Genomic DNA, 18,522 nt, shown 5'->3' with positions numbered 1-18,522 from the left:
GGCCGTGAGGCCCAGGATGTTGCCCGGTGAGCGCCAAAACCTGAAAGAACGCAACTTGAGGCTGGGATGTGTCAAAGAAGTTGCACCAGACAAGGTAAACAGATAAGGAAGGCTTATTATAAAGACTATCGCAGTAGGGAAGAGAGATTGAACTCAACTGGGTATGTAACAGTAGCTGGGGATTTATAGACACTGGGCAGGGTGATGGAGTCAGTGCGGTCGACTTGACTAAAGTTTGGTCGAGGGAGTTCTTGTCAGCTGAGACTCGCGGAAGCCTCAGGTGCGCTGCCGGCTCCAGGCTTCCGCGGCCAGGGGGAATCAGGATGAAGAGGAGATAGCTTTTGGTAGCCTGTCGCTTTCTGGACTACATCTCCCAGAGGCCTCTAGGCCTAGTGCTCCTTCCCGCGAGAACTAGACCTTCTCCTGAGGAGTGGACGGGATTTTCTGACGGGTTGGGGCAAACGGCCTCAGGGTGCTGTGCGAGGTGCTGGACTCTATTTGTTTCAAGTAGAGTGGAGCGGTGCTAACCAGACCGGAGGAGTCGTAGGTGAGATGGCCTGGAGCCCGGGGTTGGAGCCGGGAGTGTCTGGAACCTCCGGCCTCTACGGTAGCCAGCTGGGAAGGGGCGATCGTGAGGAGTGTGTGTCTGATTGTGGTTGTGTCTCTGTGTCTGTGTGACCTTGTACCAAACTGTGAGGGCGGGAGACGGGCTTGATTGTGGATTTGATTGTGCAGGTGTGTTGGGGGTTTAATTGTGTGGCCGGGTGTGGAACTGTTTGCGAGTGTGAGGTTCCTTGACCGCGGTTGTAAAACTGTGTATACACTTGGGATGTGTGTGTGTGTGTTTATGATCATTTGCTGAGCCGTGGGTGTGGGATGGCTTAACTGTGAGATTTGTGTCTGTTTCTCCTTGGGATGTGTGTGTGTGTGTGTGTGTGTGTGTGTGTGTGTGTGTGATATTGTTGGTGGTAGGGTGCGTGTGAATTTGTCAGTGTCCCCATGATGTATGTCACTGGGAATGTGAGTACGTGGGGGTGCCTATGACTGCGATTGTAACTGACTGTCCCCGGGGTGTGTATGATTGCGTGGCCGTCTGCAGCCCATTTTGTTGAGGTTTGGGGTGCCTGTGTGCCCGTGGTGTGAGTTCCTATGATTATGTATCCATATAGCACTGTAGGTGTGGGGCGCCTTTGTCTGTGCCTTTGTGACTCCAGCGCTCTTTTACCAGGAGACCTCTGTGAGCTCAGGGACACATTCTGCCCAGAACTGCAAATGACCGTGCTTGTCTGTAATGCTGGTATTGAGCAGGACGCCCAAGACTTGTCTGACCTAATATCTGTAGGTGGTGGGTGGTAGGTTGACTTGGGCTCCCAGAGAGCCTGGTTTTTCCTGACTCCTTTCTCTCTCTCCAACTCTTCTCTGCTTGCAGAGTCTTCCAGAGTGGAGTAAAGAATGGCTGTTGAACATCCACAAGGCACCTGCAAGGTAGCTTGTTGTTTCCCCTTGTTTCCTGAAATCCTCTTTTCTATGTCAGGATATGACTTGGTTTCCTTCTCTTGAAAATTCTTGCCTGTCAGGTGACCTGATCTATGGAATTTTTCCTTTGAGAAATGTGATTTGCTCCAAAACCCAACCCACACACGTGACTTTCTCTTCCTAATTTGACAAATGGTTTAATTTTTCTTTATGCCCTCTTAGAAAAATATATTTCTTTTTTATTATAAAATGAAATTATCTTAAATAATTTCAAAAGTACAATTCCCAATGAAGAAAATTTAAATTCCCAGTTAAAACCAATGCTAACTTTTTGATAATTTCTTCCCAGTATGTTTTATGTACATATATAAAGTGTGATATTTAAAAATTGATTTTACTCAGCATTTACCGTTTTATAGCCTACACTTTCACATAAAATTATATTTAAGTATTTCCCCACATAATTTAATATTGGAAACATTTTTAGAGGTGCATATTTATTTGAATGTCTGTCTTTTTTTTTCTTTCAAATTAGATACAGAAATGGCATTTAACACCCATTTGTGCAAATAATTATAAAGACCGATGTAAGGAATACCCAGGTCAAGAAAAAGAATACAGCCATCTCTAAAGCAGCCTCTGATGTACCCCTCCCCAATCACAAACAATTATACTCTTCTGGTGATAACCACTGTGATCATTTCTTTGTCTTTCATTAGAGCTTTGATATGAATTCCAAAACCACATAGACTTAGTTTTTGTCTGTTTTCTATCTTTGTATGAATAGACATTCTTTTGTGTCTTTTTTCATGAAAAACGTTTGTGAGCTTCATTCATATTTCCTATAACTACAGTTCATTTTTTTCCATTGCTCTCTATATACTATCTTGTATAATAGTATCAGTTTACTACTTATCTATTCTACTCTTCATGGACATTTGACTTGCTTCTAGTTTTTGGCTGCTATAAGCAATGTGACTACAAATGTTTTGTGCACATATTTTGGTACACATGTGCTTGTATTTCTTTAATATATATACTAAAATTGTAATTAAATTGTTGAGGGATTGGGTTTGCGCATCTTCAATTTTACTAGACAGTGCCGGACTGTTCTCTAAATATACTATGCAAGTTTTTTACTTGAATCCGCAGTTTAAAAAGGCTCCTTTTGTTTCACAGTCATGCCAGCTCTTGGCATTGTCACACTTTAAAATTTTTGCCAATTTGGTAGATACCTAGTGTTATCACATTTAATTGATATGCCTGTATTATCAATGAAATTGAACACTAATTCTTGCCCGCCTGGATATCCTCTTTTGTGAAATGCTTGTTCAAATATTTTGCCAATTTTTAACTGGGTTGTTTTTCTCTAACTGATTTATAGCAGTTGAATATATATATAAAATATATATACATAATATATATCTTCTATATTTTAGTTTACTGTCAGTTGCACATGTGACAAATATTATCTTCTACTCTGACTTGGTTTTTCACTCTGGTGTCTTCAGGTGAATAGAGGTTTTGGATTTCAATGTGATGAAATCTTTTTCAATAGTGCTTGTTTAAGAAATTTTCTGCTACCTCAAGGTAATGAAGATTTTCTTGTGTTCTCTTCTAAAAGCTTCCTCGTTTTTAGTTTTAACATGTATGTTTTTACACTACCTGGAATTGATTTGTGTAGGGTAGGGATTCAATTTCATTTTATCCCCCATGTGAGTATCCAGTTGCTCCAGTATCATTTATTGAAAAGTTCATCTTTTCTACACTGAGCTGCAGTGCCATTGTAGCCAAAAATCAAGTGACCATTATGGCCACATCTGTTTCTGGACTTTATGTTTTGTTCCATTGCTCTGTTTGTCTCCCCTTGCAGCAATACTCTGCTATCTTATTCACTGTGACTTTATAATATTTGGAACAAGTCCTCTTACCTTCTTGTTCCTCAAGAATGTCTTGGCTGTTTGTGTTTCTTTGCATATTCCATATACATTTTTGAAATAGTTTGGTTCCACTCAAACATCTTTTGGGATTTTGATCGAATTGCATTGTGTCTATAATTATGTGAGTAGAAATTTGGGGAATCTTCTAATAACATGAATCTCTCAGTTGATGTTACATTTTCTGCATGTTTCTCATCAAAGTCTTGATTATCTCCTGTAAATAGTCTTTGGCAGGGACTTTCCTGGCAGTCCAGTGGTTAAGACTCCGAGCTCCTGATGCAGGGGGCACAGGTTCGATCCCTGGTCAGGGAAGTAAGATCCCACATACCGCAAGGCGCTGCCAGAAAAAAAAAAATAGTCCTTGGCAAATAGGAATAATTTAATCCATCGTATATAGTATTTCCCTTTTGCGTTGACTGCCAGGAATTTGAGCACTTCAGAAATGATCAATTGTAGTAATAATCTTATCCTGGGTTTTTGACATTGAATACCTATGATGTATGACCTTTGTTTATGATTAAAATTTTTTCTTTATTCTTAGCCTCCTCAAATACATTTTTGGAAGCGGGGGATATAAAAATGAGATATAGACTTAGATACAGATGTAGATATTTATTGTCTAATATTTTTATTTTAATAACATTCTTGTCTAATCAAGTCAGATTTGTGTGGTACCTTTTGCTGTTCTCCCTATATTATATTTCTTTTTTAACTACTCTTTCCACTTCTCTTCCCCAGCCCCCTCAACCCCCTCCCCCACACTATCCTCCATCAGGCAGTGTCTGCCTCTGCCTCTTTGCCATCTATTCTCACTAACACTTTAGTTTAAATATTGGCTCCCTCAGAAAAAAAAGAAACAAATCATCCCTCGGGTTATTTTACCTACACTACTAGTCTCTGTAACATGGTATAAAAATTAGGGATTCTAGTATCAAATGTGACATCTGATCTCAGCTACACCACCTACGAGCTGTTTAACCTGTAAACAAGAGGTTCTCATTCTCAATGTTGTTGAGAATGAAATAAGATATGTAGAACACTTGGTACACATCAGAAATTCAATAAATGTTAGCTCCCCTCTCCTTTATTTCCCATTCTTGGGACCTCTAAATCAATTATGGTATAAAGTGGTTGCCTAAAAGTCTTTTGGTGGGTCCCAAAGTCTTTTGGTGGGTCCCAAGAGATCTTTTTTTTTTTAATTGCTGAGGTATAATCGACATATAACATTATATTTGTTTCAGATGTACAACGTAATGATTCAATATTTGTACATACAGTTGACCGTTAATGTGGAGGTTAGGAGCGCTGACTCTGCACAATCAAAAATCTTCATATCACTTACAGTCGGTCCTCCATATCCATAGTTCCTCTGTATCTGCATTCTTGGATTTAACCAACCACAGATCCTGTAGTACTATAGTATTTACTACTGAAATAAATCTGCTTATAAGTAAAACTACTCAGTTCAAACCCATGTTGTTCAAGGGTCAACTGTATTGCAAAATGATCACCACAGTAAGTCTAGTTAACATCCATCACCATACATAGTTACAATTTTTTTTCTTATGAATTTTAAGATTTACTCTCTTCATAACTTTCAAATGCAATACAGTATTATTAAGTCTACACCATGCTGTACATTATATCCCCAAGCTTTATTTATTTTATAACCGGAAGTTTGTACCTTTTGACCCCCTTTACCCATTTCACCCAACCCCACCCCCTCACCCCCTGTCTCTGGCAACCAACAATCTGTTCTCTGTATCTATGAGCTTGGTTTTTGTTTGCTTATTTGTTTAAATTCCACATATAAGTGAGATCATAGGGTGTTTTTCTTTGTCTGTCTTACTTCACTTAGCATAATACCCTCATGGTCCATCCACACGGTTGCAAATGGCAAGATTTCATTATTTTTCATGGCTGACTAGTAGTCCATTGTGCATTGCCTACCTATTGTTATATTATTTGAATAGTTTGTATTATGTATTTGAATTTTTAAAATTTATGTCTCTGTGCTTGTACCTGTGCCATGTTTAGATCATTTCTTTTTTAAAATCTTTGAATACTTGGTCAAATATGTCACTTTTCTGAAGATAGCTGTATACTTTATTTCTTTCATTACAAAAAAATTATTTATTACAACAAATTTGTAAAATACAGAGAAGCACAAATAAGTAACAAAAGTTATCTATAATCCTGTCAGTTAAAGACAACTGCTGTCAATACTGAGAATTCATTTCTAAATGTGATCATACTATGGCTACTGACCTGTAACCTGCCTTTATCATGCCAAAATATCAATACATTGTGAACAACTGTCCATGTCTTTACACATTTATCTTTACCATGAGTTGTGATGGCCTTATCATGTTACCATTTTACCAAGCCCCCTTTTTTGAACATGGTTTGCTTACAAATTATTGCCATTATAAACAATGAGCATCTCCTTAGACCGAATGCTAGTGCTTTCCTTTTTAAATTTTATTTTTAGTTAAATTATATTTAGTTAATAACCATAATTTTGTTATAAAAATAATTTGTATGTTATGAAGGGGTTCAGGTCTGATGTAACTACAATCCCCAATCCAAGGTATCTACTCAAAGTACCCAAAGGTAGCCACTGTTATCAGTTAATTATTTATCCTTTTAAAATATCCTTTTACATGCATACACATGTAAATGTGTATGTGGTACTGTTTTGTCACTTAAAAATATTTCTATATAAAAAGGATTATAAGTGTATCCTGCAAAATGTGGAAAGTAAATGAATTATAGAGTGGATCCAAGGATTGAGTTGGTTCACATAAAACACTTAAAAGAGGACCTGCCCATTTACTTAGTGTCAGTTAGTTATTGTTACTGTTTGTGCTTTTTATTCTGTATGGAGAATTGTTCACTTAAGTATAGAGCTCATTTTAATTGCTTCATGTAAGGCCATATTTTATAATATGAAATCATGGAGATAATAGAGTACACATATTCTAAACTTCAGTAAACACTTCCAGTACACCCAGCTGTCTCTGCTGGAACCTGTGTTTCCACTGCAATTAGGTTACTTTTGGCTGCATAAGGCAGAAAAACACAACTGCAACAAATAGAACAGAGAGTTAATTATTTCATTTAATTTAAGCTGGTTATTCTTAACCTTGGTTACTGATGTCTGGGTCCCACTCCCAGCGATTCTGATTTAATTGGTCTGGGATATAACCTGGACATCATCATTTTTAAAAGATCACCAGGTAATTCTAGTGTGCTGCCACAGTTGAAAATTAATGACTTAAAGTCATACAAGATGACAAGAAAAACATTAAGAGTTAATTGGTCTGGAGTGGGGTTCAAGCTTTAGAATTTTTTAAAAAGCTACCTAATTGATTCTAATAGCAATCAATTCAGAACCACTGGCCTAGGCAAATAATGATTCATTTTCTGGAGCTGATGAAAAAAAGCTATGGAAAAAAATTCTTGTAGCAAGGAAGTAGAGGAGGGATGATTTGGAGGGGGGCAGTCAGTAGTATCTGTCATACCTGTGCCCTTACCAGCAATTAACAATAGGAAAATATCACCGTTTGGTCATTTTAGTGGTGTTTTGGGATAAAACCTAAAGGAGATGGTATACATACATGTTTAATCAGCAGTCTTCATTTTTTTTCAAAAGCAAGGTTTGACTTTTGTGAATCTTACATATTTTAAATCTTCATTAATTTTTTTCTGCTTTTTTATTTGAGATTCTTTTGTTGCAGTATTGAATTCAAATCAGTTTTATTTTTTAAAAGGAGTTTAATGTTATTAAATTTTCTTTTTGGGGGGGTAATTTTCTTTCCTATGTCCAGGTTTTTTACATGTATTGATCTCCTTTTCACTTCATTTCTAGGTATTTTATATTTCTATTTAGTTTCATATTTAACATGAGAATTATTTAGGAATATGTCTTGTTTTGGGTAACTTTTAAATTTTGATTAAGTTTCAAACTTGCAGGAAAGTTACAAGAATAGTACCAAGTATTCTTGGGTACTCTTTGCTCAGATTCACCAATTGTTTACATTTTGCCCCATTTGTATTATCATTCCTGTGTGCACTTGCAATTGTTCTGCGTATCTATATATGCATGTGAGGACACACACACATACACAATACACACATTTTATCTGAACCATTTAAGAATAAGTTGCAGACATTTGCCTCTTTACCCTTAAACACTTCAGTGTGTTATTTCCTAAGAACAAGAGTATTCTCTTACATAACCACAGTACAGTCACTAAAATAAGAAATTTAAATAACAGTGCAATACTGTTATGTAACAGTCCATATACAAAATTTTTTGCTAGTCTCAATAATATTCTTTGTAGCAATTCATCCTACTTACACCACACCCTCTCTCCCTGACTTGCTATCCAGGATACAGTCTAGGATCACACATTGAATTTAGTTATCATGTCTCTTTTTAGTCTTTTTTTTTTTAAGATTTAATTTTATTTATTTTTGGCTACCTTGGGTCTTCATTGCTGCAGGCTCAGTAGTTGTGGCACGTGGGCTTAATTGCACCACAGCATGTGGGATCTTCCCGGACGAGGGCTCAAACCCGTATCCCCTGCATTGACAGGTGGATTCTTAACCACTGCACCACCAGGGAAGCACCTTGGACTCATTTTTTAATCTGCTCCTTATTGTGGTTATGTTATTCATTTCAAATACTTTTAGGTTCATTTATTCCCTTTGTATTCTGTTTGATTTTTTAATTAATATTAATCCATTCTTGTTTATTTGATTGTATGAACATGGTTCCAAACATTAAAACTATACAAAAAGATCAGTTAGTGTCACTGTGCTCCCATAACCTTCGTTTTAGTGAATATTGTGCACTGAATTGTGTCCCCCCACCAAATTCATATGTTGAAGCTCTAACCCCCCAGTACTTTACAATATGACTATATTTGGAGACAGGGTTTTAAAAGAGATGATTAAAACGAGGCTGTTAGGGTGAATCCTAAACCAATCTGACTGGTATCCTTATATGAGAGGAAATTTAGACACACAAAGAGACACCAGGGATGCTCACACAGAGGAAAGACCATGTGAGAACACAGTGAGAAAGTAACCATCTGCAAGCCAAGGAGAGAGGCCTCAAAAGAAAACAAACCTGCTGAAACCTTGATCTTGGACTTCTAATCTCCAGAACTGTAAGCAAATAAGTTTCTGTTGTTTATATCATCCAGTCTGTGGTATTTTGGTTTGGCAGCCCTTGCAAACTAATAGTAAGTTATTTCCTCCTGGCTCATAGTATCTGTTGTTCCTCTGGAACATGCTGAGGTTGGACCCTTGTTACAGGTCTAGTGGCAACAGAATGGTTCTGGTGGGTCATGAGGAGAATTAGCATGCCTTTTCAGGTACTGCTCCAGGTGATGTTATTATAGGGTTTTCAGTCAGAGGAAAGCTAGTCTCCCAGACACTGGATTGCAAGCTTCCTCCACTGCTAAGAGAGGCCCAAAGCAAGTTGGAGGTTCAAGATTGTCAGTTTCATCTGGGTCCCAACGAGATGTCCCAGTTCCATATTTAAGGATATCATTCTTTCCCAATCAAGTCTCTACCTTTCACATGGAAATCATGGCAAGACTATGAATTCCTATTTATTTCCTTCCTGTTTCTTGGTTTACTCCAAGAAAACTCCAGATATCAAAATGGGTTTTCGATGTAGATGGCATGTAAGAAGAGATAAATGTGTTAAATTTGTTGTGAGTTCTAGCATATCTGAAAGGGCTGTTTCAACCAGTGCATTGGTTCTTTGGCAGGGCATGGGATTCTAATTATTATTTTCTCTCAGAAATTTGAACTTAGGACTTCTGGCTTAGAATATCTTTGAGAACTCCAAAGCTATTTTCGTTCCTGGTCTTTTATTTATGCACTGTGTTTTTACTGTTTGGATTCTTTTAGGGTATTTTCCTTGTTCCTACTGTCCTGGAACCTAATGAAATTATATCTTAGTGTGAATAATTTTTATACTAGGTACCAAGCGAGCCCATTTAATGTGGAGACTTGTGTCCTTCAGTTCTGGAAAATCTTCTTAAATGCTACTTTTAAAAACAATCTGTTTCTGTTTTCTTTGAAAGTTTTCCAACATACAGAAAATTAGAAATAATATTCAGTTCTTTGCCCTATATAGCCATCAGCTAAAATCACCAATTGTTAACATCTTACCACATTTGCTTTATTTTTCTAAATACACACACACGCGTGCGTGTGCATGCGTGTCCATTTTTTTCCCCTGAATCATTTGATAATAAGTTGGGGACATCCTGACATTTTACCCTTAATACTTTTAGCGTGCATCTTCTAAGTATAAGGACATTTTCTAAACAATAACAATGACATATCAAATCTTTGAAAATTAATATAAACTCACTAGTACCACCTCAAACATTTCATGTTCAAATCTCTCCAGTGGTTCCCCCAAATGTCTTTTTTTAGCTTATGTTATGTTTTTGTTTATTTACTTGGTTGTTTGTTTGCTTGATCTCAGGTCCAATCAGGATTCATGTATTATTTTGGTTGTTGGGCTTCATTGGTCTCTTTTAATCTAGAACAGCCTCTCATTTTTGTTTGTTTTATATGACACTGAATTCAAGACAGTTGCCTTATAGAATGTCTCACAACCTCCATTTGTCTGATGGTTTTCTTATGGAAATAGGAGGCTTAGATTCAGCTTACCTATTTTGACAAAGGTGGTACGGTGTATTCTATTGCATTACATCAGAAGGCAGAGTGTCAGGTTGTTCCACTGTTGATGATACCAAGTTTCATCATTTAAGGTTAAATGACGGTACTGAGTACCAAACCTTTCCAGTATAAAGGTACATGTTTCCCTTTTTAATTAGTAAATCATATGTGGATTGATGCTAAGAGACTAAGTGAATATCCGTTATCTTGACCATTCACTTTCTGATTTGAGAATCCATTGAGAATCCTTGACTGAATCAATTATTAGATTGGTGATTTCAAAATGGCAATTTTCAGATTCCTTCATTCCTTCTAACATCCTGCCTGATACTTGGCAGATGCTTAGCACACTTTAAAGAATGATCTCCCATTAGATGTTGACCTGGCTTGCATGACTTTCCAATGTCTTTCCTATTTTCTGTTCTTTTTTTAATTGAAGTATAGTTGATTTACAATATTGTGATAGTTTCAGGTGTACAGCAAAGTGATTCAGTTATATATATATATATACACATATATACATATATATATATACACATATGTATATATTTCAGATTATTTTCCATTATAGGTTATATAGGAATATAGTTCCCTGTGTTATACATTTCCTATTTTCTACTTCCATATTTTTGTACTTTTTAAAGAGATTTTTCATTTATCCTTTAACTCTTCTAATGATATGTTTTTATTCCCACTTTATATTTTCATTTTCTAAGTATTCTTTTTTGTCTCTTATTCCTTTTATGTTATCCTATGCTTCTATCATGTGAAATGGCTTCTCATATCCCTCTGAAGATATTAGTGGTGGCTTCTGGAATTTTGTTTTCCTATGTGGTTTCTCTTCTAAGTTCCTTTGGGCTTTGTTTAATCTCTTTTATGTTACAGGATTTCCTCAAATGATATTTGTATCAGTATTATAGAGTACCAGTATTATAGAGTGGACACTGAGAAGCTGATTTAACTTTTTGTATGCCAGTTAGTAGACCTTCTTAAGTATGTAATGCTCCCATTTCTTAAGCCTTTCTGGGGTTTGCAGCATAAATCATCCCCTTCTGGGTTTTCCTTACTTTGGGGTTAGGTTTCATCTTTCTTTGTTAAGTTGTTCGTCATTTCTCTTCATGCTTTCCAGCTTCAAAAGTTTTGTTGCTATTTCCTCTTCAATTTTCTTTGACTTTGTGGGTTCCTTTTGTTAAAAAACCAGTTCATTCCTTTTAGTGAGATTTTTTTAAAGGACAGGAATAACCACATGTGATTCACTTTCACTGTTTGAGAGAAGGTATATCCTTTTCTAGAGAAATATTGTTTTTAGAAGTTTATTTTTAAGAATAATGAATTTTGAGACTAATTTATTATATTAGCCATTCAGTAAATGTATTTTGATCTTTTTGTGTGTGCCAGGGTTCAAGCTGACTAAAGTAACAGACATTACCCTTGCCTTCCTCAATCTTGGCTCTGTGGTAGCAGACAGACATTAAGCAAACATTCAAAAAAATACGAAATTTGCTGGGGACTTCCTGGCGGTCCAGTGGTTAAGACTTCACCTTCCCATACAGGGGTTGCGGTTTGATCCCTGGTCGGGGAGTTAAGATCCCACGTGCCTTGGGGACAAAAAACCAAAACTAAAACAGAAGCAATATTGTAACAAATTCAATAAAGGCTTTAAAAAATATAGGAAATTTTCAATTGTAGGGGATAAATGTGTAATCATTCATTACCAAACACTAAACACAAAGACAGGAAGAAAAAAAGAAAAGTTAAAAAAGTGCTTTGAGAAATAATGGCGAGATGTGCAAAATTAAGACTGAGTATTCAGAAAAGATATTTATTAGGGTATGCTAGTTAGCAGAGATCTGAACAATGACCAGGAACTTGCAGGTGAAGAGTGGGGGCAGTGGGAAGGGAGGTATGGAAGAATATTTCAAGCAGATTAAATTGTTGGGGGAGGGGCATGTTACAGTTTAGTGCATTTGAAGAACGAAGTAAGGCCAGTGTAACTATGGCTTATTGCTGATAGGAGAGAGGTATCATCTTGAAGAGGCAGGCAGTAGGCACGTCTCTGAGGAATTTTAAAGACCAAGTTAAGGAGTGTGGATCTTATCCGAGGGACAGTGGGAAACCATTGAAGCATTCTGAGCAGAACAGTGCCAGACTGAATATCACTCTGGCTGTTAAGGGTGCAAAACTGGAAATGCAAGCAGCTAGATAAAATACTGCTTTCATATCCAAGTAAAAGATAATTTTGACTAGAATTACCTACTGACAGTGGGAATGGAAAGAACAATTTCAAGACATTTTTAGGCCGAGCCTAAACAAGCTTGCTGTTTGAGTATTGTAGGAAGAGAATGGAGCCGAAATGTTTTCACCTTCTGTGGCTTGAGTTATTTATTTGTTCAGGGTCTTAATTGATGTCTCTGAATCCTTTTATTTTCCTGGTCACTTTTATGGCATATAAGTCTTCCAAAATAATAGCTACCAAACACTGTGGCATTACTTTATACAACGGTGTAAATATCAATACATTAATGTGATTTCAGAATTATTTCAATAATCATCAGAGCTGGGGTTCAGAGTACTCATCTATCTGCATCCTCCTTGTAATTTTCCAGAAATATCACATCACCTCCTATCTTCTTGTCCCTTTTCTCTGATTTTAAAACTACATTCTCAATTAGTCTGCTTTTGGCCTTTGCTAAGTCCCCTTTTTTGTTCTCCCAAGGTTCTCCCAAGGTTAGCCTCAAGACTTTGGATTTTACCAAATGGCATAAACAAACTATATTCTAACCACAACAGAATCTTCACTCTATTGCTCATTCCAGACTTACTCAGTTCATTTATATATATATATAGATAGATAGATAGATATAGATAGATATCTATCTATCTATCTATATCTATATCTATATATATATTTTGTGTGTGTGTGTGTGTGTGTGTGTGGTACGTGGGCCTCTCACGCTTGTGGCCTCTCCCATTGTGGAGCACAGGCTCCGGACGCGCAGGCTCAGCGGCCATGGCTTATGGGCCTAGCCGCTCTGCGGCATGTGGGATCTTCCCAGACTGGGGCACGAACCTGTGTCCCCTGCATCGGCAGGTGGACTCTCAACCACTGTGCCACCAGGGAAGCCCCTCATTAATCTTTCATCAAGATACTGCTACATCTGAAGTAACTTTCTCTTCTATCTCCATCAGATTATATGTAATTTATGACCATCTAGCCTAGCTTTTTCCTTCCTGGTGTAGTTACTTAAAGCTCCAAACAACCCTAAGAAATGGGTTAAATGATAATTATACTCATTTTTAAATGTATATGACACTAGTTAACAAAATTGAGTTGGAGCCTGGACATCTTTATATTTATTGAGCTCCCCATGTCTTTAGGGTATTTTTAATCTAAATCACTATTTAGGAACAATTGACTTAATCTATTTTCCTAAATAACTCCTTCACCTTCTAGTGTTTCTTCTCATTCTTTTTCCTTATCTGTTTGTCAAAATGCCCAATCATATATGAGAATTGTATAAGCCACTCTATATGAAAATGAGTTTCAGTTAAGTCTTTTCCTATCTATTATAAAAGTTTCATTTCTCCCAGAACACAAAAAAAGTGAATGTTTTTATATTTTCTTTCAGACTGTGAATCAATGTTGAGACCAAGAATTATTTCTGAAAAAGGATATTTATGGAATAGAATCATCCTGATGGGAGATAATGGAAAGACTTTTAAAAAACAGCATTGAGTGTTCAAGTTTCAGAGGTGATTGGGAATGTAAAAGCCAGTTTGAGAGAAAACAGGAATCTCAGGAAGGACATTTCAGTCAAATGATATTTACTCCTGAAGACATACCCACTTTCAATATCCAGCATCAGAGAATTCATACTGATGAGAAACTCCTTGAATGTAAGGAATGTGGGAAGGATTTTAGTTTTGTATCAGTCCTTATTCGACATCAGCGAATTCATACTGGTGAGAAACCTTATGAATGTAAAGAATGTGGCAAGGCCTTTGGTAGTGGTGCAAACCTTGCTTACCATCAAAGAATTCATACGGGTGAAAAACCTTATGAATGTAATGAATGTGGGAAGGCCTTTGGTAGTGGCTCAAACCTTACTCACCATCAGCGAATTCACACTGGTGAGAAACCATATGAATGTAAGGAATGCGGGAAAGCCTTTAGTTTTGGATCAGGCCTTATTCGACATCAGATAATTCACAGTGGTGAAAAGCCTTATGAGTGTAAGGAATGTGGGAAGTCCTTTAGTTTTGAATCAGCCCTTACTCGGCATCACAGAATTCACACAGGTGAGAAACCTTATGAATGTAAGGATTGTGGGAAAGCCTTTGGCAGTGGTTCAAACCTTACTCAGCATCGAAGAATTCATACTGGTGAGAAACCTTATGACTGTAAAGCATGTGGAATGGCCTTTAGTAGTGGTTCAGCTCTTACGCGGCATCAAAGAATTCATACTGGTGAGAAACCATATATATGTAATAAATGTGGGAAGGCTTTTAGTTTTGGATCAGCCCTTACTCGACATCAAAGAATTCATACCGGTGAGAAACCTTATGTGTGTAAGGAATGTGGGAAGGCTTTCAATAGTGGCTCGGATCTCACTCAACATCAGAGAATTCACACTGGTGAGAAACCCTATGAGTGTAAGGAATGTGAGAAAGCCTTTAGAAGTGGTTCAAAACTTATTCAACATCAAAGAATGCACACTGGTGAGAAACCCTATGAGTGTAAGGAATGTGGGAAGGCCTTTAGTAGTGGTTCAGACCTCACTCAACATCAGAGAATTCATACTGGTGAGAAACCCTATGAATGTAAGGAATGTGGGAAGGCTTTTGCTAGTGGCTCAAAACTTATTCAACACCAGCTAATTCACACAGGTGAAAAACCCTATGAATGTAAAGAATGTAGAAAGTCCTTTAGTAGTGGTTCAGCCCTTAATAGGCACCAGAGGATACACACTGGTCAGAAACCCTATGAATGTAAGGAATGTGGGAAGACTTTTGGTACTGGCTTGAGCCGTACTCAACATCAGAGAATACAGACTGGTGAGAAACTTTATGAATGTAAGGGCTGTGGGAAGGCTTTGGAGAGGGGTTCAGAAATTCAGCAACATAAGAAAAGTCATGCTGGTAGGAAGCTCTGTGAATGAGAAACTCTATAAATTGGAACTACATAATTAAGGAACCATACAATAAAGAGAATTCATACTAGTGAGAGTCCCTACAAATGTAATTAAGATACATATACTTATACTTTACCAGTTAGTCAGTCTGAGAAAATTCATACAGAAAATAAACACTCTGAATAAAATATTTGAATATTTTTATCTAAATTCATTACTTTCAGAAAATTCATACTTGTGAATATTATAAGTTGAAAAACTTTTTATTGTATATTGCATTTATTTTAAGCATCGAAATTTATTTGGGGGCTAACCCTGCTACTTTCTTTTTAATGTTCTTAATTTTTTGTGAAGTATACAGAATTACTGATGCATTTTAAAATTATTTTAAATTATTGAGGGTCTAATTTACCCTTTTTCCCCTCCCCCATTTCTCATACTAACACCATTTATTTAATAACCATATCTATTTTTATATATTTTTATTGCATGTTTGATGGTAAGTTTATTTTTATACATATAAAGCTTCAATATCAGGTCAGTCTTTGTTTTTAAAATTTGCATATCTGTCTATGTATCTGTGTGTCACCCTGTTTGTGTTAAGTTACTGTTACTTTTACATATCCTTTAGTATCTTATGGATATGTACCTTTTGGAAGATTGTTTTATTTTCCTTTTAGAAACTTATACTATTCTTTTTGCAGAACAATTTTCCTCCATAAAAATGTAGATATGAGTAAAAAAGAAAATAGCTACAGTTATCTGTAATCTTACCAGTCATAGACAATCCCTGTCAAATTTTTGGAGCAAATCCTATAAGATTACATTTGGCATTGCTTTTGAGAGAAAGTGTGATTATGCTATAACCAGCCTTTAATATTCTTTGTCTGTGAATATATTGTTACTAGTCCATTGGCTTAAAAGTATTTACCTGTTTTTATCAAACCCCCATTTTGTCAAATACTGAAATTTTTGCCATTATAAAGAGTTACCTTGTTGGCCCCTTTTGAATGTGTCTGCTTTATTTATTTGTTGTCCATTTTAGAGATAATATGTGGCTCTCTTCTGCTTTTACTGATTTATACATTATAGGTAAAATTGTACTTCCCTTTGACTAACATCCCGACCTTAGTTACTTCCCCAACATAACCAACTTACTTATTCTTCCAGATCCTTTTGTATGCATATATGATGTGTTTATGGTAATGTGGGCCTAATTAGTGTACTTCAGAGGTTGGTTATGGGGATTCTACAGTTGTGCCCATCACATAATAAATACTTGGTTAGTTTAGCCATCATCATTGTTATCTTCTCAGTCTTTGTTATTTATGGAAAAACTTTTAACTGTGATCTATACCTTATTCAACATCAAAGACATTATCATGGAAAAAAGACATCTATGTAAGTGAATATAGGAAAAGTTATTTAACATTTATTCCTTATTGAACAAGGAATAATTCATCTTAAAGAAAAATAAAGACTGTAAACTGTAAGAAGGAAAAATACCTCATGAAACTTAATGCTTCTAAAACTTAAAAAATAGAATAGATCCTTCATAAAGATCTGAACACTGAAGAATAACATCAGCCTCATGGTGGCATAAGATGCCCATCAATTTTGCACACACATCCCCTTTTAACAACTAAAACTTGGCATACATCCACAACTTGCCTCTGTGGGTGTTGTGGGATCCAACACTGTATACCAATGGACCTGCAACAACCTGTGTATCAAGTAATAGGGGACAGTCCTTGGTATGGGCTGTTAAACAAGCAGGAGTCTGTGAACCAGCCCTAGTCCCTCTTGGCTGCAATTAAGGTAAACCTGGAGACTGCTGATTTGAGCAGACACCCACAGATGAGAGAGCCTTTTAGAAGTCCAGGTTTCCTGAGGAGAGATTCCAGCACTCTGTTGAAGCAGTAAAAAGAAAGTTTGAATGCATTGGAAAGAGTAAGATGAACTTTGCCAGCACTCAGGGCTGCATCTGAACAGAGCAAGGGAAGCAACTGCTGGTGTCTGCCTGGGCAGCACATTGGAGACAGCTCAGACCTCTGTCTATAGCTGACATGGGCTGAGCGCCCATGCAGGCCCCCCCCCTTGCTTCAGTGCCCCTGACCTGGGGCAAGGGGCCTGGTGCTGGGAGAGGGGAAAGCACACACCTAAAGAAAACAGAGCCAGCTTGGGCCTGACCCTCAGGACTTCTGCTCCAACAACTTGGAATCAGACCCTGCCCCCAATAGGGCAGTGACAGCTACTGAGCAGAGAAGTCCCACCTCACTCCTAGCTCCAGCTCTAGCCCCTCCATCTCCAGCCCCACCTCCCACCAAAGTGATAGCTGCCAGCGCACACTGAGGAAAGATGTGATTGTGTCCACAACAAATCCAGCTCTCCCACCAAAGGCACTGGGCACCTGCAGTCTGTATAGGGACACTCCCACATAAGAACATCCCTTTAGGACTGCAATAGGTAACTTTCATCTAAGTTTACAGAGGCAGAGAAAGTTAAGCAAAATGAAAAGTCAGAGGGACTTCCCTGGCAGTCCAGTGGTTAAGACTCCATGCTTCCACTGCAGGGGTCATGGGTTAGATCCCTGGTCAGGGAACTAAGATCCCACATGCCATGTGGCGCAGCCAAAAAAAAAAGAGAAAAAGTCAGAGGGATTGGTCTCAACTGAAAGAGCAAAAGAAAGCTCCTGAAAAAATAATGAAACAGAAATAATTAACCAGATAAAGAATTCAAAGCACTGGAAATAAGAATGTTAACTGAATTAGGGAAAAGAATAGATAAACACAGTGAGAATTTTAACAAGGAACTGAAAATATTTTAAAAAAACAGAATTGAAGAATTAAGTAGCTGAAATAAACACACTAGAAGGAAGAAATAGTGACTAAATGACAAAGAAGAATGCATAAGGGATCTGGAAGATAGACTAATGAAAATCACCCAATTGGAACAGCAAAAGTGTCTACAGCTATACCACCCTGAATGTGCCTGATCTCAGAAGCTAAGCAGGGTCAGACCTGGTTAGTACTTGGATGAGAGACTGCCTGGAAATACTGGGTGCTGTAGGCTTAAAAAAACACACACACAGCAGAAGAAAAAGAAAAATTAAAAAATGATAACCTTTTTGTGATCTTTTAAAAAAATATTTATTTATTTATTTATTTATTTATTTATTTATGGCTGCGCTGTGTCTTTGTTGCTGCGCACAGGCCTTCTCTAATTGCAGCAAGAGGGGGCTACTCTTCACTATGGTGTGCAGG

General features: G+C 37.2%; 1 protein-coding gene across 4 annotated transcripts in view; it reads left to right on the top strand.

The window, feature by feature from the left end:
- Nucleotides 1-17: 17 nt before the first annotated feature.
- LOC101319162 (uncharacterized) overlaps nt 18-18,522 on the top strand; it is a 52,931-nt gene continuing 34,426 nt past the window's right edge. The window contains exons 1-4 of one of the 4 annotated variants that reach the window (XM_073796492.1): nt 196-547; nt 1,430-1,485; nt 2,988-8,593; nt 13,757-16,557. In XM_073796492.1, coding sequence (XP_073652593.1) covers nt 13,835-15,286 — 1,452 coding nt within the window. In that variant the 5' untranslated portion in view covers nt 196-547; nt 1,430-1,485; nt 2,988-8,593; nt 13,757-13,834 and the 3' untranslated portion in view covers nt 15,287-16,557. Of the gene's footprint in view, nt 95-195; nt 548-1,429; nt 1,486-2,987; nt 8,594-13,756; nt 16,558-18,522 lie in introns of those variants that run through there. The other 3 variants (XM_033844258.2, XM_073796491.1, XM_073796493.1) reach the window with 3 other exon arrangements.

Source organism: Tursiops truncatus, chromosome 19, assembly GCF_011762595.2.
Source record: "Tursiops truncatus isolate mTurTru1 chromosome 19, mTurTru1.mat.Y, whole genome shotgun sequence".
Lineage (NCBI taxonomy): Eukaryota > Metazoa > Chordata > Mammalia > Artiodactyla > Delphinidae > Tursiops > Tursiops truncatus.
Note: the sequence above shows the minus strand (reverse complement) of the source record. Positions and strands in the feature narration are given on the sequence as shown.